This window comes from Dryobates pubescens, chromosome 5, assembly GCF_014839835.1.
Source record: "Dryobates pubescens isolate bDryPub1 chromosome 5, bDryPub1.pri, whole genome shotgun sequence".
NCBI lineage: Eukaryota > Metazoa > Chordata > Aves > Piciformes > Picidae > Dryobates > Dryobates pubescens.
Genome location: NC_071616.1, coordinates 36769221 through 36793157, shown reverse-complemented (window position 1 = coordinate 36793157; position 23937 = coordinate 36769221). Strand labels below are relative to the sequence as shown.

Here is a 23937-nt window from a genome sequence, read left to right as displayed (position 1 = left end):
GGAAGAGACTGGATGGGGTGCTTGGTGCCATGGTTTAGTTGATTAGATAGTGTTTGGTGATGGGTTGGACACGATCTCGAAGGTCTATTCTATTCTAAATTCCCTTCCTTGGTTTGTTTTTAAGGATGCTAAACCATTCTTTTGTTACCTTTACCAGAAAAGAACTGAATGTCCCACAAAATAGGCATTATGTTATGGCTGAGGGTCACCTAAATTTATTTTGAAGTAGCCTTTTGGTGTGGGCTTTTTATTAATGATTCTGGTGGTATGTCCTGTGGTCAGGAGCTCATAGGACTGGTTTCAGTGCAATACAATACAACAGGCACAGTCTCTTGATGCTGGTTTGTTCCTTGGGCTTAAGGATTGTAATTGGATTTAAAGAATGGCAATCATCATGTGGAGATAAGCATTCAAGTTCAGATTTTTGCCATCAGGAATTTTCTATCCTAGCACTTCTGTTTTGCTCAGACTAAGCTGTAGAAATCTGCCTTTCCACCTTTCTCTCACTTTTCAGATTGAACCTGCAATATATATGTCACTGGCTTCATCTACTGTGAAAAAAACAGGTGGCAGGATATTGTCATAGCTCTTGGTATGAACCCTGGTTGTATTATGGGGTTTAGCCCTTTGTCCAGTTGGTAGAATGGAAGGAACCAAAATGGATCCAGGGAGACAACAATTTTGTGACAATAGAACAGGGGCTCGCCAAACATAGCATCCGGTACCATCGTGGTCAATCACCTTCTGATGCCTTATGAGAGTGATAACTGAATCAGCTTTTGTATAGCTGGGGATCTGTGCTCCTCCCTGGTGTTAAATTTATTGCAGCACGTTGCTGAAGGTTTCTGAGAGAGTCTGTGCTGGAGTGTGAATGCACATCTTCCACCCAAAGCCACGACAGCTCTTCTGAGTCATATTCTTGTTAAAAAGATTCTTGGCAGGAGTTACTGCAGGGTCAACATAAAGTCCCAAGAAGCATAGCCTCTCCTTTCGTTGACCTCATCTCCACATTACCATTTTACAGAAGTATTTCTTAAAAAATACAGCCCCATGCTTCATTATCTGCTGGATTGCCACCAATAGAGACGTCACTTCTGGTTTGAGTGTGAGGTGGTCTTTTGGAAGAAGCTTGCACTTCTTTTAAACCTGTTTTCAGGTGGAGAGAATGGTCCAGTCTTGAGAAATCTCATCAGATTTGCTGTTGTCACACTTCCATTTTCAAACAGGTGCAGCTCTTGGATTTGCTCCTCTGAGTGGGTTTTGTATAGATGTCTTTACTATGCATGCTTGGATGGAAGGGAGGAACAGAGCACATGAAAGATGTAGGGCAGGCACAGATTCTCAGAACTAGTGAAGCTGACATGAGAGCACAAGAACGGTTGCACTAGGTCAGACCAAAAGTACAGTATGTTATCATCCTGTCTTTGACAGTGACTAAAAGCAGATGCTGAGAATAACTTAAAAATCAAGTGTATAGCAATACTTCTCTAAAATGTAGGGGCTGCCTTAACTGCAACTGAGGTCTTTATTTCTAAAATCCATAGATTTTTATTCTCTGAGTTTATGGAGCTGTGTCTTGAATCAAACAAATTTTAGTCCTTGCAGTAGTCTCTGGCAGGTACTTTGGTAGCACAAGACCATGTCAGGTGAAGAGCTGCCTCCCTGTGCTTTAAATCAGTGTCCTGCTAGTTTGATTTGGTGCCTGGCATTTCTTGTATGGGAAGAGATACAGAACTGTCAGTTCCTGTTCAGGTCTCTAGGATGCACCACTACTGGAGTGTCGAGATACTTATCTTTAGTCTTTTGTTCTTTATTTGTAGCAGCTGACACTGCTTTGAAGCTCCTGTCATCTGCCCAGAGTACTCTAATTCTAGCCTGAAATGCTTAAAAATGAATGCACTTCTTAAATGGATAATTTTGGGGGCATAACCATATGTTGAACGAATCAGAATTAATGAGAATTCTGATGATGAATAATCCTCACTATATGCTGCTTCTGGATGTTCTTTTTCCTTTCCACAGCCTTTATTCAAATGTCTCCACAATTTCTCACCTGCCCTTTTCACTCTGCTTGATGCTTCTGTTTTCTCTTCATACTCTTAATTATTATTTTTTTCACATTTCCTTCTTTTTCTCTTTACTTCTCCCTTACTCAGACTTGTCCTCTGTTTTCCCTTCATTTTACTGAAGTTAGTCTCATAATAAGTACCTATAATTGTTAGGAGTAAAAAGCACTAAAAACAAGAAGCCTGGTAGTTCTCACATGGCTGTAGTAATCTGGTTTCTTACTGATTGTATTTCTGCTTTTCATTTTTGTCCTCTTTGGCTGTAAACTCTTTGAGGTAAGAAGTAAATCTGCTGTGGATGCTGTGCCTCACAAAGTGGTTTCTGAATTTTGGTTTGGTCTTCTGACATCCATTGCAATACTGCTGATGAAGAAGTGAGTTTTCCTTCAAAAGAGATTTCAGAACTTTTCTAGAGTATTATTCCAGTGACTGTCATGAATCAATTTCTGTGTTTTTTCCTATGAAGTCTGAGAGAATTCCTGTATGTTGCAGGAGCAGCAGCAATACTGGTACCAGCAGCACCTGCTTAGCCTGCAGCAAAGGGCAAAAGCCCATGCTCAGGGACAGCAGCAAATGAAAGGTCCAGTAGTGAAGGATTCCTCTGAACAGAAAGAGAAGTCTGAAGAAGGGAAAATGAGTGCTTCAGCTCAGCAGTCTGAACCTCCTCCGCTTAATGAATCCCTGCCTCCAGCTTCCAAAGAAGATGAGTCTTCTCTTGCATCCACTGACACTCAGGTGGGCTTTGTAAAGTGATGCCACTCCATCGGTTGTGCTGGATGGGATAAAGAAATGGCAAAAGAATGCCATCAGATTCTTGTGTATACTGTGTGACATTAACTAAATACCATAAACAAGCTTAAAAGAACACTTTCTGAGGCTGCACCAATTAAATTACTGAAAATACCCTCCTTATATATGGGCTTAGGTAGTCCCCTACACGTGCACCAGGTGAGTCCAAGCTTGACTGGCTTGTACTTTCTCCAACATTGTCATCTTTGGCTTGTGATGCTAAGTGCAAAATCAGGTACTCAGTAAATGAGAAATGCTGTCCTTAAAACATGATTTCTTAATTCCTCTCTGTCAGTTTGTCAATTCTGGCTCTTCTCTCTGTGTTACAGTTTGTCTGAAAGCCAAGAACTTTGCACAGGGTCTTTTCCAACCCAAGTGGTTCTGTGATTCTGTGTCGGGGTAGTAGATTACCCTGCAGCAAGTGCTCTATTTTAACATACATTGTGTGGGTTTCCTATCAAGTGGCAGTAACAATGCAATGGGAGTTACTTTACCTCATTGTGAAAAAGCACAGTTATCCTGTATTTGCTGTGAGCAACAGAATCATAGAATTGTTAGGGTTGGGAGGGACCTCAAGGATCATCTAGTTCCAACCCCCTTGCCATGGGCAGGGACACCTCACACTAGATCAGGTTGCTCAGAGCCAGATCCAGCCTGGCCTTAAAAACCTCCAGGGATGGGGCTTCTACCACCTCCCTGGGCAACCTCTTCCAGTGTCTCACCACCCTTGTGGGTGAAGCATTTCTTCCTAACATCCAATCTGAACCTATCTCTTTCTATTTTTGTTCGGTCCACCCTAGTCCTGTCATTAGAGAACAGAGCAGGTCTGCTTTAATCTCTTTCCTGTGAGTAGTTTCTGTATGTACAAATACCCTAACTACCCTCATCCTAACATTTAGATCAGACTGTTCACATGAAGAACACATTAAGTAAAAATCAACCTTCCAGAAGGTGTGGGTGGTCAGAACACTGAACTGCAGATTGATAAAGTAACAGATACTGAAAAAGTTCCTGTAAACTGGATAGTCACCAAGTGTGTTTCTCTTCTGACAGAAGATTTCCTTTCCTTCATTCATACTATTTGCCTTTTTCTGTAGCTCAATATTGAACCTCCTGATGACCCTGAGGAAGATTTGAGATTGCAGCAATTGCAAGCAGCAGCAGCTCAGTGGCAGCAGCATCCCCATCAGCGGGTTGGATTTCAGTATCAGAGGATAATGCAGAAGCATGCCCAGCTGCAGCAGATCGTACAGCAGTATCAACAGATCATGCAACAGCCTCCACACTTACAGGTGAAATACTAAGGAGATAGTTTCTTATATATTTCATGAGTCATCTAGCATTCATGGTCAGTAGTAAAACAAGTAGTTGAATAATTTGTTCATGGCTGGCACCTTTTTGTCTAGCTACTTTTTATGCTTGGGTAGAAATCTGTATCCCCTTTTCCTACTGTCACTCAACTTCAGAATGAAAAAAAAAAACTGACAGATGGCAAGGAAGTTTCAGCAGGATGAGAAATACAAGACTTTACACCTATCATAAGACTTTTTTTCAGACATACCTAGGTGATACAGGAGCAAAGCTGAACACCGTATTGAATTTACTCAGTTTTGAATGTTTTACTGCTGGAGAAGGAGGTCAGGAAAAAAAAAAAAAGAGGTTTGGATAATTATACCAGTGTTGTAACCTTTAAGCTTTTAACTGGAAGTTGATTACTGTATTAGAGCTGAGTCAGCTTTCTCAGGGTTGGTGGAGTTTGTACATGAAGCATTTCTTTGTTGCTTGGGCTGTCAATGTGTTTTAAAAAAAATCGTTGCACTGTGAATCCTGAAAGTCTCAGGCAAGCTCATGCCATAACTATTAGGACCTGTATCTACAAATAATGAAAGACAGTACCTCCTTGAAAGCAGCTTTGTTGTGCAAATAAGAATATCTGGCAAAGGCTTAGAGAAAAACCAGAGCTGGCAGCTGAAGCAGCTCTGAGTGGGTTAATAACAGAAACTGAAAGCTTGAGAAATAGCCCTGTACTGTATGTATTGAAAGCACGAAGATTGATTTGGCCTTTGGCCATTGGCAGTATGCATAAGTAATACATCTTGGAGCCATTTGATTATAGATTTCTTCAACTGACCCCTTTGGAAAAAAAAAAATGGGGGGGGGGGGGCAAAAAGCAGCATTTTTTCCATGTCCTCTAGTTGTAAAATGTGTGTTCACAATGACTTCAGATGTCGCAGTTGATGTTTGCTTTTGTTTCACTGTAGTTCTTCCTCAAGCTTCTGCCTTTCAGAAGTCATGATATTGCAAGTGATACTGAAATGTGTCTCTGAAAATAACTAGGATGGCATTTTGAAGCTATTTTTGTCTTCTCATTGCAGACAATGTCAGTGGAGATGCAACTGCGACATTACGAGGCACAGCAAAAACAGTTCCAGCAGCTTCATAAAGATTGGGAGCGATCAATGAACCAACAGTGGCAGCATCAGCTTCAAACCTACCCTCACAAAGACCAGCTTCAAGAGTATGAGAAACAGTGGAAAGCGTGGGATGAACAGATGAAGGTCACTCAATCCCATCTGCAGGAGAAAGTGAGCTCACTCCAAAACCTGAAGAACCAGTATCCTGCAAATGCTTCTCTGCCACCTCCATTTGTTCCATATTCTCAAACCAGTCAAGGTGGCATTCCTGTTATGCCTCCAACTTTACCTTCAACTACACCTTCACTGGTCCTCCCTCCTCTCTCTTCTGTTTCTCAGTTATCTAATTCCTCTGTCCCTTCAGGATCCAGTTCTCAAAGCAGTCAATCTACTGAAACACCAAGGCCAGCTCTGCTTCCCACCCCTGGTACCTATGCAGCAAAAATAGCTAGTACAACTGTCTATTCATCTTACCATTCTCAAGTAAGTTCATCCTTTGGGTCTTCAGACCATGGAAAGTCTCAAGCTCATCTTGGTAAACAAACTGTCTCTAGTTCATCTGAGCAAGCATGTGGGGAACTGAAAGGGTCCTCTTCAGTGTCTTCCACACATGCACCTACAATGCAGGATAAACCAGTGAGGTCGGGTGGACTGCTTCCAGACCCTCCCAGATCAGCACGTTTTGAAGGCCCCAGAGGCCCTAGGTAAGAATGTTTTTGTGAGTGATCTATACATGTTCCAGGCTGCAAGACCTTCAGTGCTTGTATTAAGAAATTAAGCATACATCTAATTCTTGAAGCTTCCTGAGGTCATGTGAAATGTGTTTGCACAATGGAGGTTTTGGCTTTAACCTATGTACACCATGCTCTGTATTCATCTTATTAAAGGAAGGATAGGTAGATACCTTCCACGTGAGCATTATCTAGAGCAAAATGCATTAGGTTTTTTCCTGGTAAAAATGGTTGGGCACACTGCACCTTTTTCATTCCCAGAGGCATAATATCCTTCTTGTGAAAATAGGAAAGCTGTTGTAAACATTTGAGCAATGTTTGGTGTATTTAGTTTGGAGATGATAACTCAAACTTGCAAAAATGATCCTGCTATGAAAAGTGATCTGAATTCCCAGCATTTCATAGAGTGGTCTGGGTTGGAAGGGACCTCTAAAGATCATCTCTGCAGTAAGCAGGGATGTCCTCAACTAGACCAGGTTCCTGTGTGGTATTTGGAAGACAGGACAATCTAAAGCAAAAATATTGAAGGCTTGTTTTAATACATTGCTATGTATGGTAGCAGTGTAGTGTAGGCATTCTGAAAAGGGAATCAGGAGAGTATTTGGGGTATATATTCAGCTGACTATCTCAACATAGCTCATTACTGGCAGTTCAGATGCTGTATTTATTTTTTACAAACAAGAGAAATTGCTCTTTGTAATCCAACACTGATTGCAAAAAGAAATGAAAATTCAAAGCTGTTCAGTAGTACTTCAACTTCCAGTGTGAGAGAGTTGTGCAGCTATGTGATTGTCCTATTCAGTGCACTTCTCAGAATGGCTGTTTGATAACAGTGCTTGTCTCAAGTACAAATCAATAGTTTTCTACATGTGCAGCATTACTTAGCATTCAAACAGCTACAAACAAGACAGAAATGAAGATTAAAGCTTTAGGATCCTAGCATTAGAATTCTTTACTATGTTTTCTTTGGCATTACATCACGATGGTCTTGATTTTAAAGATTGCTGTGTTTAGCTTTCAATAAAATACCGTTTGATTCAAATTTAAAACTGCATTTCATCAGGGGGATAGCCTCCTGCCTTACTGTAAATCTACTCTGAGCCAGTGTTCTGTGACTTTGATGTGCTTTTATGCCTGCTATATGGTTTAATCCATTTATTTTTTTCCTGGAATGTTTTTCTTTCATACTTGACATGATACCAGGTTGCAAAAGCAACATTTTTTCTGTCTGGTCATTAATTGAAGATGGGTTCATCACAATGCCTGCTGAATCAGAGCATGGTGCTCTGTTGTTTCTATCCTTGCATACTCCACTAGACTTCACAGTCATATCTTCATATTTAGTTCTCTTCTCTTTGCTTCCCAAGTGAGCATGTTATCTTGTATGAAACTGGACAGTATCACAGTTTGTTGCACATTCTGAAATGATCTGTCCTTAGTTGTTTTTTTCTGAGTATGCTTCTTTCATGCTATTGAAGTTCAGCAAGAGTTGTTAACTGCAACCAGACCTTGGTTAAACAAAACTTGAAAGCTTTTTTTTTGAAGGGAGTTTGTCATCTTTTTTTTGCCAGTCAGGTTTCAGTCCTGAGATACTGAAGGAAAATTTCCCTGCAGGGTTCCATAATCTACAGATGGTTTAAATTAGTCTTCAGTGGACAATACTGAGTTGAAGAACATGTCTCTCTGCTTCTGCACTGGTTCAGTAGGAATTAATCCTAAGGCACAGCAGGATTCATCACTTAGAAGTGACTTTGGGGTCAGGGGGTGTGAAACTATCTTCTAGAGGATTTTAATTCAACATCTTCATTTGAATAAAATTGCCATTGTGTCCTCTATAGATTTGATGGACCTCGAGGAAGAGGATATGACAAATTTGAAGGCTCTAGACAGAGAGGGCCTCGTTTTGACTCCCAGCGCTCAGAAGGTTACAGGTCCCGTTTTGACCGCCAGAATACAGACGGACAGTCTTCAAGTAGATGGGGGACTATCCCACGAGGACCTGCAGCACAATTTTATACTTCAACAAATGCATCACATGGACATGGTTCCCGACCTAGTGGCCCTCGGTGGAGGGAGTCCAGGCCTCATTTGGGACAGCAGCAGCAGCAGCAGCAGCAGTCACATACGGACTCACAGGCAGAAAACAAAGAACCTTTTACAGACGTGGCTGGTAATCAGCAGACTGTAAGCAGGACAGAGTCTAGTCCTGATGCACAGAGTTCAGGTCCCATTGAAACAAATAATGAGGACCTGACAAACACTCAGCAGGAGCCATCCAAACCCGAAGTCAAAGAAACTATTTCAGACCCTCCTAAAAAGTGGACATGGAGTTCACATGATCCTAACCAGCAAGCAGAAGAGCCCAAAGCCCCTACTCCACCTATTCAGAACCAGACATCGACTTCCTTTTCTAGTAACCCTGTGGCTTTGCAGTCAGGTACTGCAAGAACAGGTGGTGCAGTAACCCCTGTAACAGAAAATCAGGATTTGGATTCACCAGATGGCCAGTTGATTGCTTCAGATAGCACCCAGGGCCTACCTGGACCAGATTGCCGAGGAAAAGGGCCCTTTATGCATGAAGATAGAGGCAAGGGACCACTAAGAGGAAGAGGCCAAGGCAGACTGGATGATGGCCGAGGCAGAGGGCAGGGAGATGGCCGTGGCTGGGGAATGGGCCGTGGAAGGGGCATGAGAAGGATGGATGGTGGCAGGGGGATGGGAAGGATGGATGGTGGTTGGGGAATGGGAAGGATGGATGATGGCCATGGCCGGGGAATGGGCAGGATGGACAATGGCCGTGGCAGAGGATATGTATACAGAGGCAGAGGGCAGGCTAGGCAGGCGTCCATCCGTGGTAGAGGAATGTTCAGGAGAGCAGGCAGCAGGGAGAGGATGCCAGATAGACGGTCAGGTAGCAGGGAGAGGATGCCAGATGGACGATCTGGCAGCAGAGAGAGGGGAGTGGGTGGACGCTCAGATAGCCACGAGAGGGTGTTCTCTAGCCGGGACAGAGAGCTAGCTGGGCGGACTGGTAATCGGGACAGGGGCCGGGCAGGGAGCCGGGAGCGGGAGCCCATGCGGCGGGCAGGGAGCCGGGAGCGGGAGCCCATGCGGCGGGCGGGTAGCCGGGAGAGGGGCCCTGTCAGGCGGGCGGGTAGCCGGGAGAGGGGCCCTGTCAGGCGGGCAGGGAGCCGGGAGAGGGGCCCTGTCAGGCGGGCAGGGAGCCGGGAGAGGGGTCCCATCAGGAGGCCAGGTAGCCACGAGAGAGAAGTAGGAAGATCTGAAACCGGCAGCATAGATAAAGCCATTCACCTGGGAGATGACCCTGACAAGCTGCCTCCGTACCATCGAGATGAGACACTCAGGGGTTCTTGGGATCATGAAGATGATAGAATGCAGGAGGAATTCCCTTTAGATACTCAGGATGACCCTTCTTTAGAGCACGAAGGATTGGACGACTGGGAAAGAGAACGATACTGGAGAGATCACAAGGCTGATTATCAGGATGATTCGGTTGATGTGTATGACAGAGATGACAGGTTGCAGTCGCACCATTCATTGCCTCCGTTGTCTCCCCTACCACCATTACCTCCTTTATCATCTGATCACGACAGACGAGACTCATGGTGGGATGACTGGAAAAGGCCAAGAGAAAGGGAACTAGACAGAGATCTAGACAGGACTGGAAGATCCTCAGATATTTATGATCAAGATTTAGACAGAGAATGGGATAGAGACTGGGACATGAGACCTATGGATGACAGAGAAATGGGGAATCGTGACCTGGATATCCCTCCTCTACCACCATTGCCACCTCTTCCACCCCTGGACAGATACCGTGAAGACAGGTGGAGGGAAGATAGGAACAGAGATCATTATGACAGAGACCTCAGAGACAGGGGGGAGCTGAGGATTCGAGAATATCCAGAGAGATATGATACATGGCGGGACAAGCAAGACTACCTTCCTGAGAGGACTGACTGGGAGAGGGAACGGTTGCCAGATAGGTGGTATCCAGATGATGGAGACAGACTGCGGTCTTTGGATGATCATTCAGACTCATCCCTTCCTCCACCTTCACATTCCTCTGATATGCTGGGAGCAGATTCAAACCTGGATTCTGACCAGTCCTTGGGAGGAGTGATGGTCCTTAGCCAAAGACAGCACGAGATAATTCTGAAGGCTGCCCAGGAGCTCAAAATGCTTCGGTGAGTCACCTGGTTCTGTTATTTTGGGGGGGAATCCCATTCTTTGAAGGTGTTGCTCCTTTCATAATTCATTCCTTGTATCAATGAATCAGTAATGGCTTCATTTCATAGAATGGTTTAAGTTGAGAGAAACCTTAGAGATCATTTACTTCCAACCCCTCTGGCATGGGCAGGGATGCCTTCCACTAGATCAGGTTGCTCAAAGGCCCATCCAATCTACCCTTTAACACTTCCAGGGAGGAAGTATCCACAACTTCTCTGGGCAACCTGCTCCAGTGCCTCACCACCCTCACAGTAAAGAATTTCTTCTTAATGTCCAGTCTAAATCTACCTTGTTCAGATTAAAACTGTTAAACTGTTGTCCCTCATCCTGTCACTGTATTAGAGTCTGTATTAGAGTCCCTCCCCATCTTTCCAGTAGGCCTCCCTTAAGTATTTGAAGGCTGCTGTGAGGAGCCTTCTCCAGGCTGAATAAGCACAACTCTGTTTAGTCTATCTTCAGCCTCCTGATCATCTTTGTGGCTCTCCTTTGGAACTGCTGGAGCAGATTTAGGTCTTTCTTACACTGGGGGCCCCAAAGCTGAGCACTGTGGTGCTTTGTACGTTTCGTTTTGCCACGACAGTTGCAGTTCATGCAGAAAAAAAATTACTTGGAATACCTTCATCACATCACTTTTATGGATGGGCCTTTGTTTCTTAAATAGACAGTTGTCCTTTCCCCCAGGAATATGGCATTCCCTGCTTGTTATTTTCCAGGAAGAGATCCATCAATGTCATCTGACTAATCTTTTTGTTATGCTTAAAGGAGTTTGTGGATAACTGCTTTTCAGTCTCCTCATTACTGTCAAATGAGCTTGTTAACTATGGGTTTTGAGTATTTTGCTGTCAAGACGTATGTTAACGTGGTTCTTGATTCACAGAATGAGAGCTATTTAATCTTTTGGGTAGTGCTTTCCCTTTCATTAAAAGTGTAAGTGAGATGGTTTTTCTTTTGACAGTGATTCCACGTTAGAAATCCAGCATTGTCGGTGAATCATTTTGTCAGATGCGGTTGTTCTTAGTTCACTGCTGTTTTGTGTTGATGATCAGGAGGATATGAATGCAAGAGTTCCCCAGGAGCATGTTTTAGAAAGGAGCTGCTAGACTCTCTAAGGCTTTAATAGGTATTTATTTCAAGTGAGCAATAGTATGTCCCTTTGAACATCAGAAACATCATAGGACTCAGTAAACTTAGTCGTGTTAGAATGAATTGAGCACATACCATCTATCCAAATGTCTTTGTGATTTTATGCATGGATTTCACAGTATCACAGTACATTAGGGACCTCCAGAGAGCATTGAGTCCAACCCCCCTGCCAAAGCACGATCTCTTAGGGTAGTCCACACAGGAATGCATCCAGGTGGGTTTTGAAAGTCTCCAGAGAAGGATTTAGGCGCATCAAATGTAATTTAAAATACCCAAAGCCATAAAACAAACAGAAATATGAGTTTCTTTGACTGTTTTTAGTGAATGAGATCTTTCAGAGTAGACAGAGAGAAAAGATGAAGCATCATAAAGACACAGCTGCATGTGGTTCATCCTATTCACGAGTAAACAAGAGATAGGTGGGATTGGTACCTAGTAAGCAAAGAAGATATGCTACAATAATGGGCAATCAAAATAAATCTTTGGTTATCATTGCATGCACATTAAGCCACATTGAAAGATGTATTTTACATGATCAAGACATCTGTAGAGGGAGATGTTTTGGACTTTTTTTTAAGCTGTTTTTTTATCAGACTCATAAATTTGTTAAGCTTTTATCCCATACGGAAAGCCTTAGTTGCACACCAAAATTCAGGGAAAATAGAGTTAAGAACTGAAAGGAGAACTTCCATTCTGAGTAATTTAGTTCTCACTACAAATAGAGTAGTTCAGCAGGTGTCATTAAGTGTGAAATCTGTTATAAATCAATATTTGCCAAAGATTCAAAGCAACAGATCAGTTTCAGCTTCCTGATTTTTTCCCATTGCCTGGGGTTAGCATGCATATGTTTGGCTGTTTAATGTGGCAAGCTGGAAACCAGTGGACTTCAGCTGAGGACTGTAGTTTGGGAATCACCACCAAAGTGAATAATTTATTAGAGCTGAAAAATTTAAACATGGGAACTAAAATGTTTTATGTATGAAAGTAGATCATGTAACTCTTTCTAAGAGTAAAAATGGGAAATATAAACATGATACTGCTGATACTGATTTATTTGTTTTAATTGACTGTAGGGGTGAGCTTAAAATTAGCTACAGTGATACTTCTCATCAGGTTCATATAAGCAGGTGACCTCAGTCTAGACAGTAGGAACAACTTTAAGGAGACTGCTTTTTTTACACTTTGTGGGTTTTTTTGAGCCAAAAGCATGGTGCATAACTGATTTTTATCTCCAAAGGTGTAAAACCTTCATCTGGTTTTGCTTTTGGTGTGTATAAAGCAGCATACTCTGAGCTGCGTGCTGTTCTGTATTAGTCATCTGGTGTATTTTTTCCCTAAGCCATGTGTAAAAAAGACCTGAGTGCTAGCAGTTGCTCAGTTTACTCTTTACACTAATGCAGCACTTGAGATGCCTTTCTGTGAGCCAAGTTCCCCCTTGCACTGGACACTGAACAGATGCATTGCTAATTGGGATGGTCTCTGTTGTGCCTAGCACAAATGGGTCTCATTCATCGTTTTTGTTCAGGAACTGCTCTTTTAGGAGCTGCTACTACTACACATAATTAATATGAGTTATTAATAAATTAACTGATATTAATATGAGTTATTAGCAATAAAAATCCTAGATTTAAAACTGCTGACAAAAACTGAAAGGAAATTGCATCGAGTAGAACTGTGTCCTCAGCGGTTGTGGTACTCGCTGTTGGTCCTGGTCTGTGCTTCATAGACTTATGTACTGGTTGTATATTAAACAGCATTTTTATGTATAAACAAGGAAAGAAAAATTAAAATCAACTTTTTTTTTTTTCCCAAATGGTGGAATCTCTGCTATATTGTGCTTTGTTGGCTTCAATCCTGTTAGTGTGCAAAACAGAGCAAGTCACTGCATGTGCTCATGCACTTGTTTCCAACAGGCTTCTTATTTACAGAAGGTGTTGACAGAAGATGAAAGTCCGTCTTTGCTCTTTGCTGTCATAGTGGAAAGGTCCTGGCCAAGCACAAAAGCATAGCTGCATGTGTCAGGAGAAACTTGTGATCAAAAAAGGATCCAACTAAGACACTGAATACCTGTGGGGTTAGGTGGATGTGAAACAGAGATTTCAGAATCACAGCACTAGCCATGTAAAACCTGCTGTGTCCTTGTTGTCTTTGGACTCTGCCCCTGATATGGTTTATGTGGTAATACATGGTTTTCACCATGACTAGTGATCTCTTTAATTTTTCATCTAAGCTACAGATTGATAGCACTTTCTTGTGATTCATGTGCAGAGAGCAAAAAGAACAGCTACAGAAGTTAAAAGAGTTTAAACCTGACATATCCACGCAAGACTCGCCGAGACCACAGAACACAAGCACAAGGCCAGGTACCTTTCAGGTAAATTCACCTTATGGCAACTTAATAACACATTGGTAGTAGTTAATGTGTATGTCAGATCATTTCTACACTGTGATGATCAAACTTCTCTGTGGAATATCTCCCCAGCAGCCCTTAGAACCTCATCAATTTTCTGTTTATGCAGAGCAAAGCCTTCAACTCCACAGCCTACATTGCTGTGGGGTGATATGCAAGAAGAGGTGACCTCTTCCAAAACGAGGGCAGAAGGCTCATGAGAAGACTTTCCTGTTCCTTCCCTAAGTTCTGAGATCTTACTCTGCTTTTCCTACTTTAAGAGCTCTTTTCCTATTTGAAGACAAATTTGAGCATAGGTCAATCAGAAACTGAGCTATTTCAGTCTTGAGTGAGCTTTCCGATTGTGTTTTTGTTGGGAATTCTCATTACCCTCTGGAATATTATAAAGTGCCTGGAAGCTCATGTTTGTGTACCTCTGTGACTTCATCTCCTGTTATTCTCTGCTGCTTAATCTCCTGGTTGGTTCTTGGAACTCTACTCAGCTGTTCATTTGTGGTTTTTTCTGATAATTTATAAGCAGTCAGAAACCAGCTGAACTTCTGCAGCTGTGCTAACCCAGGCCTATAAATCCCTCCTAGAATGAATAAACAGTTTGCTAAATATGTGTTGGAGAAGATACCCAAGTCTATGCACAGTCTTTATTCTTCATCACATCTTAAGCCCAAGGTTGTTGTACTAATAAATGCAGCCATAATGACCCCTGGGTCTGATACTTAGCCAGACCAAGCTTTGTTTGTCCCTCCCTGCAGAGAAGTGTTACACAGCGTGTGAGGCACTGCAAGTTTTCTTTTTGCCTGGGTCACCTCTCCCTTGTTTATAGTATCTATAAAGTAAAATAATGGAACAGATTTGCTGCCACAAACTGCAGGTATGTTGATGCCTTTAGGAAGTGACTTTACTCAGCTTAGATACTCAGACTACTTCATCCATCTGCCTAGAGGTATTTAAACAACTCTTGTATTTCTTGAGATTCCTGCCTTCAGACTTCTGCTCTGACTTTGAACCATTATTAGCATTTCAGCCTTGTATCTACAACCATTCTGCAAGTTTTGATATATGGTGCTTATAAGGCTGCCTGTAACTTGGCATCTGCTGTGTTGCTGAAAAGAGCTTTTGCAATGCAGCATGTGTGTTTCTTTGGGGATGCTGGGTTCATGAAGGGTTTGGTTTGGTTTTTCCACTGCGCACGACCTCCCTATTTCTTATATTGATTTGATGTTGATTTTTATTAAGGGGTTTCCAGGTATTTCTACTCTGGGAATTTCCCAGTGACTTCCAGAAAGAAGCTGGCCTTATCAGTCCTTTTGTGCCTCACCAAGCTGCCCTACTTTCAGACTTTTTCAGCCTCCTCACAGAAAGCAGCAAGCTTTGCAGACAGCAGGAGTCTCTGGGAATAAAACCATAGACACTTTTGAACTGAGATAGGTCTACTGGAGCTAAATTGGTAAGGTTATTTTGAAGAAGAAAATAAATAGTGCTTAAGCCTTCACATAGTGAACAAACACCAAATTAATTCAGGCCACCACTTCTTAAAATACTCTCCTCCTACCTGTGGCACCTTAATGGAGGTACTCGAAAACGCTTATGATTCAATTACTGATTGCCATTGTGCTTACTGACTTACAGAGGATGAGAGAAGGTTAGTTTGCAGATCTACATTAAAAGTGCTTTCTGCATCTAGGTCTCATCTCAGCTATCTTCAGAGGCACCAGTAGAAGCCCAACCTATTAAATCTTCTCCTGCTGTTATTATAAAGCCTCCCGTGTTGTTCAGACAGCCCACCCCTGTGACAAGACCAAGTGTCCCACTGACAAGGCCTACTACACCTATGACAAGGCCACATGCTCCAGTCTCTACTGCAACTACAACCCCAAGTCATGGTCAGTCTTTAAAACCATCACCTTCTACTGTGGAACAGGAACGCTGGGATGAGGATTCCTTCCACGGACTCTGGGACACAAATGAGGATAAAGGAGCAAATATGGAGTATGACTTATGTAAGCAGGAGTCAATGATGCCTCCACCCATCTCCTCGCCTGTCAAAGTACCTGCTGTTCACACCTCTGTTCCATCAGCTTTACCAGTGTCTCTTCCTCCAGTTATTCCACCGGTTCCTAAGGCACCTGTAATTCAGCAGACTGTGGACTACGGCCACGGGCGAGGTGAGTGTTCTTGAGTATTCATTTGGTCTGTAGCAGAGCTGATGAGTCCTCCTGTCATCTTTCTAAATGAGTGTGCCGCACAAAGCATGCCAGAGATGTCCTGCAGTTGACCTGTAAGCTGTGGACATTGTGATCTCATGCTAAGCAATGCAGTTTTAAGGAGTCTGTAACCTCCAGCCTCAAATGGAAGGTTTTCTTCAGTGCTATGCTAATGAGCTGTACACTGAATGGTGTTCAGCCATGTCTGCTTCCAATAAACACCAGCTGATGTGATCACTTCTATGATGAGAGTAGCTCTGAAGAATGAGACTGTTGATTGATGAAAAGTTTACCATGAGCCAGCAGTGTGCTCATGCAGCCCAGAAGGCAAATCATGTCTTGGGCTGCATCATGAGGAGTGTGGCCAACAGGTCAAGAGAGGTGATTCATGCCCTTTACACTGCTCTTGTGAGACCCCACCTCAAATACTGCATCCAGTTCTGGTGTCCCCATCATAGGAAGGGCACAGAGCTGTTGGAGCAAGTCCAGAGGAGGGCTGCAAAGATGATCCAAGGGCTGGAACACCTTTGCTATGAAGATAGGCCAAGGGAGCTGGACCTAGAGAAGAAAAGATTCTGGGAGGGACCACCCTATAGCTGCCTTCAGTATTTGAAGGGGTTCTACAGGAAGAATGGAGAGGGACTTTTCATAAGGGTGTCTAGCAACAGGACAAGAAGGAATGATTTTAAGCTGAGGTAGAGTGGGTTTAGACTGGATCTTAGGAAAAAATTCTTCAGTATGAGGGTGGTGAGACTCTGGAATAGGGTGCCCAGGGAAGTTGTGGATGCCCCCTCCCTGGGGGTGTTGAAGGCCAAGTTGAATGAGGCCTTGAGCAGTTGAGTCTAGTTGAGCGGCATCCCTGCCCATAGTGGGGAAGTTGGAGTAGATGATCTCTCAGGTCCCTTCCAACCTAAGCTATTCTGTTATGATTTATGTTTAGACTGATACCAACACTTAATACCTTTGTAGCTGAATATGGAAATAACTGTGCTAAAAGGATTGTTACAGCTCTTAGTTGTGACTTAGTAACATCGAGTGTAATGTGACTGGTGTTTGCATGATTTATATACCACTTAATGGGTGTGAGGCACCCTCCAGACAGGGAGGGAGACAAAGGTCCATCTCTGAAGGGTGTGCCCTCAACAAACATTTAAAACATAAACAACAAAGGACTCTGATTTTTAATATCAAGCTTCTCAAAGCTAAAACTCAGCAGTGTTTTTTTAGGAGAATTTATTTTCTTCATTCTTCATGTCATAAAGAAGTTCTTAAGCTGTGCATTGTCAGTTAAAGAGTTAGGTTTTTTCTCTAAGGTGCCACAGCATGAATTGAAACCATATCAATTCCATTAAGTACTTGTTTTACTAAAAGCTGTTAGCAGAACTGTCTCTGGTAACTGAAATGCTCAGTTTAGCTTCTTAATATTCCTGACATTACAGTAGTTCTAACAGTTCTTGAAAGTCTCAGAGTGTTGCAGTTCTTACGATCCTCTGACCATGTGTGCTACCTGAACTTATCTGAAAAGGCAGGAGTCCCTTTCTTGAGGTCAAGTGGTACACATATTTACACACTCTCTTCAGACTTTCAACACCATGGCCCTGTGTATTTATGTATAGCTCCTTTTGCTTATCCATTAAAAGAAGTGTTGAGTAGTTATTCCCATCATTTGGGAATCATTTGACTGGTTGTTTTTTATGACAGGGGAAAGGATGTGGAAGAGGGGGATTTTAAGACTTTAATCAGGTTTTTAATTTTTTTTTAACTAGATATAACCACCAGCAAAGTGGAACAGATTCCATATGGGGAGAGGGTCACCCTGCGTCCAGAACCTCTGCAAGAGAGGCAACCATTTCAGAAAGGTAGGCAGTGCTTGGTTAGCTCTCAGGCAGCTATCTAGCTCTTAAGAAAAGTTATAAGGTGCTACAGGAATATCTTAAACTAAACTCTCATTTAAGCTAGAACCACTTTATGTTCTTCAAAGGCCCATAACAGCTTATTTGTCAAGAGGAGGCAATGAACTAGAGACTTCCAAAATGCAGTTTTGTGGCTCTAAGTAAGATTGCATGGCATGGCTGTCTGTTACAGTTTGGACAAGAGACTCAGTGGCTGATTGTCTGTCCAAGACCACACATCATATGTTTCTATGTACTTTTCTTGCACTCTTGCTTGTTTTTCATTTGAAAACAATGAAGGAAGGCTGAGAGAACTGGGTTTGTTCAGCCTTGAGAAGAGAAGGCTTGGGGGAGACCTCATAACCATGTACAAGTACATAAAAGGACGCTGTCAAGAGGAGGGAGACTTCCTTTTTACAAAGAGTCACACGGTAAAGACAAGGGGTAATGGGCACAAATTGCTACTGGGGAGATTTGGACTGGATGCCAGAAAAAGATTTTTCACCATCTGAACTATGAAACATTGGAGCAAACTCCCAAGGGAGGTGCTGGATTCCCCTGCATTAGACAGTTTCAAGGCCCAGCTCGATGGGGTGCTGGGCTAGCTCATTTAAACTATATTCTTACCTTGAAAGGTTGGATTAGATGATCCTTGAGGTCCCTTCCAACCTGGGGAACAGGTGGTAGAAGCCCCATCCCTGGAGGCTTTTAAAGCCAGGCTGGATGTGGCTCTGAGCAACCTGATCTAGTGTGAGGTGTCCCTGCCCATGGCAGGGGGGTTGGAACTAGATGATCCTTGAGGTCCCTTCCAACCCTACCGATTCTATGATTCTTTGAATTCTGTGAGTATGTTTTGGTAGTTTGGATTTCCCTGGGCTTCTCCTTTCAGAGCACCCTGGCCGTTACAACAGGGAACGAGATCGTGAGCCTTACTTTGAGCGGCAAGGCAATTCCACCACGGATCACCGGGATTTCAAGAGAGAGCGGGAGCTGCACAGGGACCGCGGCTCCATGGACTATGAGCGAGAGAGATTTGATAAAGAGAGGCATCCACGAGATGACAGGTAGGTGGCTTTGGGGCACTGTTGACATCAAAATCATTCAGACTGTGCTGCATATCAGGCTGACCATCTTGCTTATGGGAGTGGAACATCTGTACGAGGAGAGACTGAGGGAGCTGGGGCTCTTTAGCTTAGAGAAGACTAAGAGGTGACCTCATCAGTGTTTATAAATAGAATAGAATAAACCAGCTTGGAAAAGACCTTTGAGATCGAGTCCAACCTATCACCCAACACTATCTAATCAACCAAACCATGGCACCAAGCACCCCATCACGTCTCTTCCTAAACACCTCCAGTGATGGTGACTCCACCACCTCCCCGGGTAGCCCATTCCAATGGCCAATCACTCTTTCTATGAAGAACTTCTTCCTAACCTCCAGCCTAAACCTCCCCTGGCACACCTTGAGGCTGTGTCCTCTTGTTCTGGTGATGGTTGCCTGGGAGAAGAGACCAACCTCCACCTGGCTACAACCTCCATTCAGGTAGTTGTAGAGAGCAATAACGTCTCCCCTGAGCCTCCTCTTCTCCAGGCTAAGCAACCCCAGCTCCCTCAGCCTCTCCTCATAGGGCTTGTGCTCCAAACCCCTCCCCAGCTTTGTTGCCCTTCTCTGGACATGTTCCAGCAAGTCAACATCTTTCCTAAACTGAGAGGCCCAGAACTGGACACAGTATTCAAGGTGTGGCCTAACCAGTGCAGTGTCCAGGGGCACAATGACCTCCCTGCTCCTGATGGCCGCACTGTTCCTGATACAGGCCAGGATGTCATTGGCCTTTTTGGCCACCTGGGCACACTGCTGGCTCATGTTCAGCCTGCTATCAACCAGTAAAGGATGAGTCCCAAGAGGATGGAGCCAGGCTCTTGGTGGTGCCCAATGGCAGGACAAGGGGCAGTGGGTAGAAGTTGAGCCATAGGAAGTTTCACATAAATATGAGGGAAAATTCTTTCACTGTGAGGGTGACAGAGCACTGGAACAGGCTGCCCAGGGAGGTTGTGGAGTCTCCCTCTCTGGAGATACTCAAAATTCACTCGGATGCGTTCCTGTGTGATCTGGTGTAGGTGATCCTGCTCTGGCAGTGGGGCTGGACTGGATGATCTTTCGAGGTCCCTTCCAGCCCCTGAAATTCTGTGATCTGTAGCAAAAATTCTAGAAATATGCAAAATACTTTTTTTTTTTTTTCTTTTGGTCAGAGTTCTTCCTACTACACCTTCAAGGGCTCAGTCTTACCGTGAGAAGAAAGACCATCCCTCCTCCAGGCGGGGTGGTTTTGAGAGACCACCATATGAACGAAAGGCAGATCGCCCCGCGTACGATCATGGGCCTTCCATGTTTGGAGGTATGGTTTCTCAATCTTGAAGCCATGTGTGGTGGGTTGAAATTGCCCCCCTCAACATAAAACTGCCAGACCTGCTCATTTGAAAGCAAATGAAGCTGTGTTTACAAGCACAGCTGCAATCTAGAAATATGGAATGCAATGAATATGTACAAAATACACAATATTTACAGGGTTTTACCATTTATTAACAGCTCCCCTAGACAAAAACAGGGGGTTGCCAGCAGCTTCCCCCTCCCTGCTCCCTTCTCTGCCCCTGTACAGGGGGACAAGAGAAGAAAGGAGAAAAGCAGGGAGAGAGCTTATTAGTACTTAGCCACGACAAAGCAATGCAGCCAGGGTCAGCAAGCCAGCAGAAAGCCAGAAGCTAGTATCTGCTAGAGCAAAGAAACCAAAAAGAAAGAAAGTTATTTACAGATCTAACTTTGTGTTGGTTATCTGCACAGTGGGATTATTTAGACTATATCATTATTTTCCTTTTTGCATCCAATGGTAATCTATTTACCTTTTATCACTTTCTGTTCAATCCATGGAAAGTTTTTCTGGGCATAGCCTGAAACTACCACACCATGCTAGGGTGTTATGAAAAATAAGGACTTGCAGAGGTATGAAGACTTAATTGGGAGAATGTAAATTAATCTTCAGTGTTTCTTTGTTCTGAGTATAGAAATTAGGAAACAGTTTCTTTGGGTGATGTCTCAGTTCTGTTTCTCAGGGGTGATGAGATCAGGAGCGCGACCACTGTATGCTCTGCAAAACAACGTGTTTGATTGCCATGGGTTCAAGGTTAGATAACTGAATTTAGGGGACAACTCTGTGAATTTATCCTATAATGATGAAGACCTATTTAATTTGGTTTTTTGTTATTTTACCAAACCAAGAAAATTCTTCTGTACAAACACTGGAATTTGAAGGTGATCGTAGAAATTACCCCGAGGAAAGAATTCCTATTCCTGCTCCATCCATACCCCGTCAGCCACCACCTGCTCCACGGGTGGAAAGGAAGCCAGAGTCTAAAAATGTGGATGATATTCTCAAGCCACCGGGACGGGATAGCAGGCCAGAAAGAGTGAGTATGGATTCTGAAAGCAGCAATTGGTTTCTGTGAGGCCTATATTGAGATACAATGCTGATGAACACGAGGGAAAACTTTTTCACTATGAGGGTGACAGAGCACTGAAGCAGGCTGCCTAGAGAGGTTGTGGAGTCTCCTTCTCTGGAGACTTTCAGAACCCACGTGGATGCATTCTTTTGTGACCTGCTCTAGATGATCCTGCTCAGGCAGGGTGCTTGTCCTCGATCTCTGGAGGTCCCTTCCAACCCTTAACATAGTCATAGAATAGTCAAGGTTGGAAGGGACCTCTGGAGGTCATCTAGTCCAACCCTGATGGTAGCTGTCATAATTACATTCTGTGATTCTATGAAGCCTGCATTTGAGGAAGGTCTGGAAGTACTCTTGGTTCCTTTGCAAATGCCTAGAGTGCTGTAGCTTTATGCATTTTAGACTCTCCTGAGATCTTCACTTGGGTGTTTGATGTAGCAGATGGAAGACTTGGCTTCACATAGAGTCAGGAGATTATGCAATGCACCCTATGAAATACCAAAGAACAAGATTCAGAGATGACTTCCATTCAGTTAACTTTTTCTGAACTAGAATTATAACATCTTATGCAGTATAAGCTGCTGAGATGATTAACATCATGTACTCCTATTCTGTGGACCTACTACCATTCCTCAGAACCTGGTTTGAGAAACAGGCAGTGAGACATGGTACTGGCTTTGCTTGATGATATACAAAAAGTGTGAGCCCAGAGCACATCATTTTATAGAAGAAAAATTTTGCAGAAGAGATACTATTAGCTGTAGTACAGTATCCTATCTTCTTACATGACCTTTGTTTCAGATTGTAATCATCATGAGGGGGCTGCCTGGCAGTGGGAAGACTCATGTAGCAAAACTCATCAGGGTATGTAAACAGCCCTTGGCTGTGTAGTGCTGCCTGTCCTTTACATGCCTTTCCTCTGCTGTTTTCTTTGTGTTTGTCTGGAATCTCAGCCTGTTATTATTTCATGTTCCATGACTTTGTATCCTGTGTGAATCCCCTCCACTATTAGCAAGCACAGGGAATACTGCTCTCCTCTTGTGTTGAATAAAGACCAGGGAACTGCTCTTTGCTTCAACTATTTTGTAGCTCTTCTGTAGCAGACTAGTGTTTTTTTTACATTAAGGGTGTATGTTTTCCTTCTTTGCTTTCTTCCCAGGACAAGGAAGTAGAGTGTGGAGGACCTGCACCAAGAGTGCTCAGCTTGGATGACTATTTTATCACGGAGGTGGAAAAAGAAGAGAGAGACCCAGACACAGGGAAAAAAGTGAAAAAGAAGGTACTTTCAAGTCAGTTGTTTGTCTTGGCAAAGAAACAAGATGTGTTCTGGAAGCACACAGTGGCAATCAGAATTTCAGTCTGTGGCTTTGGAAGAGTGCAGAAGTCCAGAGAAGGGCAACGAAGTTGGTGAGGGGTTTGGAACACAAGCCCTATGAGGAGAGGCTGAGGGAGCTGGGGCTGCTTAGCCTGGAGAAGAGGAGACTCAGGGGTGACCTTATTGCTGTCTACAACTACCTGAAGGGAGGTTGTAGACAGGCAGATGTTGGTCTCTTCTCCCAGGCAGCCAGCACCAGAACAAGAGGACACAGTCTCAGGCTGTGCCAGGGAAGGTTTAGGCTGGATGTTAGGAAGAAGTTTTATACAGAGAGAGTGATTGGCCATTGGAATGGGCTGCCCGGGGAGGTGGTGGAGTCACCAGCATTGGAGGTGTTCAGGAGGAGACTTGATGGGGTGCTTGGTGCCATGGGTTAGTTGTTTAGGTGGGTTGGATTGGTTGATAGGTTGGATACAATGAGCTTGAAGGTCTCGTCCAACCTGGTCTATTCTATTTTATGTCTGTGGGCTGTTTTTCAAAATGGGTCAACTTAATATAAGGGCAGAATGGACAAATTCCTAGAGGTTGACCTGGAAGGTTTTGGGTTTTTTCTCATCCCAATGAACTTTGCGGTCATGACATTCTGCAGTTGAACGTTAGCAGTTTAATAGGTGTGTCCTCTTCCTTAAATGCTTTTGTCCTCTGATAAAGGTGATGGAGTATGAATATGAAGCTGATATGGAAGAGACCTATCGTACCAGCATGTTTAAAACTTTCAAGAAGACCTTGGATGACGGCTTCTTCCCCTTCATTATCCTCGATGCGATCAATGATAGAGTGCGACACTTTGAGCAGTTTTGGAGTGCTGCAAAAACCAAGGGGTTTGAGGTAACGGAGCCTAAAGACCATCTGAACCTGCTGGCATCTAACGCCGCTATTGCTGCAGTTTTGAATGCAAAGTCCCACCCACGTGCAGGAAAAATGCTGTAGTCTACAGTTACAAATTTACCTTTATTAACATGGACAACTCTGTAGAGTCGATCAGCAGGTAGAAAAGGAGCTCTACAAGTTGATATTCAGTATTTAACGATAGTCTTTCTTTTTCTAGGTGTACTTAGCTGAAATGAGTGCAGACAACCAGACGTGTTCCAAGAGGAATATTCATGGACGCAAGCTGAAGGAAATCAGCAGGGTAACTGTGTGCCTTCTGGAATCATAGGATTAATGACC

At 43.5% G+C, this 23937-nt stretch overlaps 1 protein-coding gene across 1 annotated transcript in view; it reads left to right on the top strand.

Annotated features, from left to right (window-relative positions):
- The window catches only part of YLPM1 (YLP motif containing 1), a 42523-nt gene that overhangs the window by 4784 nt on the left and 13802 nt on the right, over nucleotides 1-23937 (top strand). Inside the window, exons 2-15 of the mRNA XM_054162028.1 lie at nucleotides 2559-2801; nucleotides 3953-4147; nucleotides 5231-5973; nucleotides 7839-10208; nucleotides 13663-13768; nucleotides 15486-15966; nucleotides 17772-17864; nucleotides 18787-18961; nucleotides 20148-20293; nucleotides 21172-21359; nucleotides 22194-22256; nucleotides 22552-22671; nucleotides 23419-23595; nucleotides 23816-23899. Of these exons, the coding sequence (XP_054018003.1) occupies nucleotides 2559-2801; nucleotides 3953-4147; nucleotides 5231-5973; nucleotides 7839-10208; nucleotides 13663-13768; nucleotides 15486-15966; nucleotides 17772-17864; nucleotides 18787-18961; nucleotides 20148-20293; nucleotides 21172-21359; nucleotides 22194-22256; nucleotides 22552-22671; nucleotides 23419-23595; nucleotides 23816-23899 (5184 nt within the window). The remainder of the gene's footprint in view (nucleotides 1-2558; nucleotides 2802-3952; nucleotides 4148-5230; nucleotides 5974-7838; nucleotides 10209-13662; nucleotides 13769-15485; nucleotides 15967-17771; nucleotides 17865-18786; nucleotides 18962-20147; nucleotides 20294-21171; nucleotides 21360-22193; nucleotides 22257-22551; nucleotides 22672-23418; nucleotides 23596-23815; nucleotides 23900-23937) is intronic.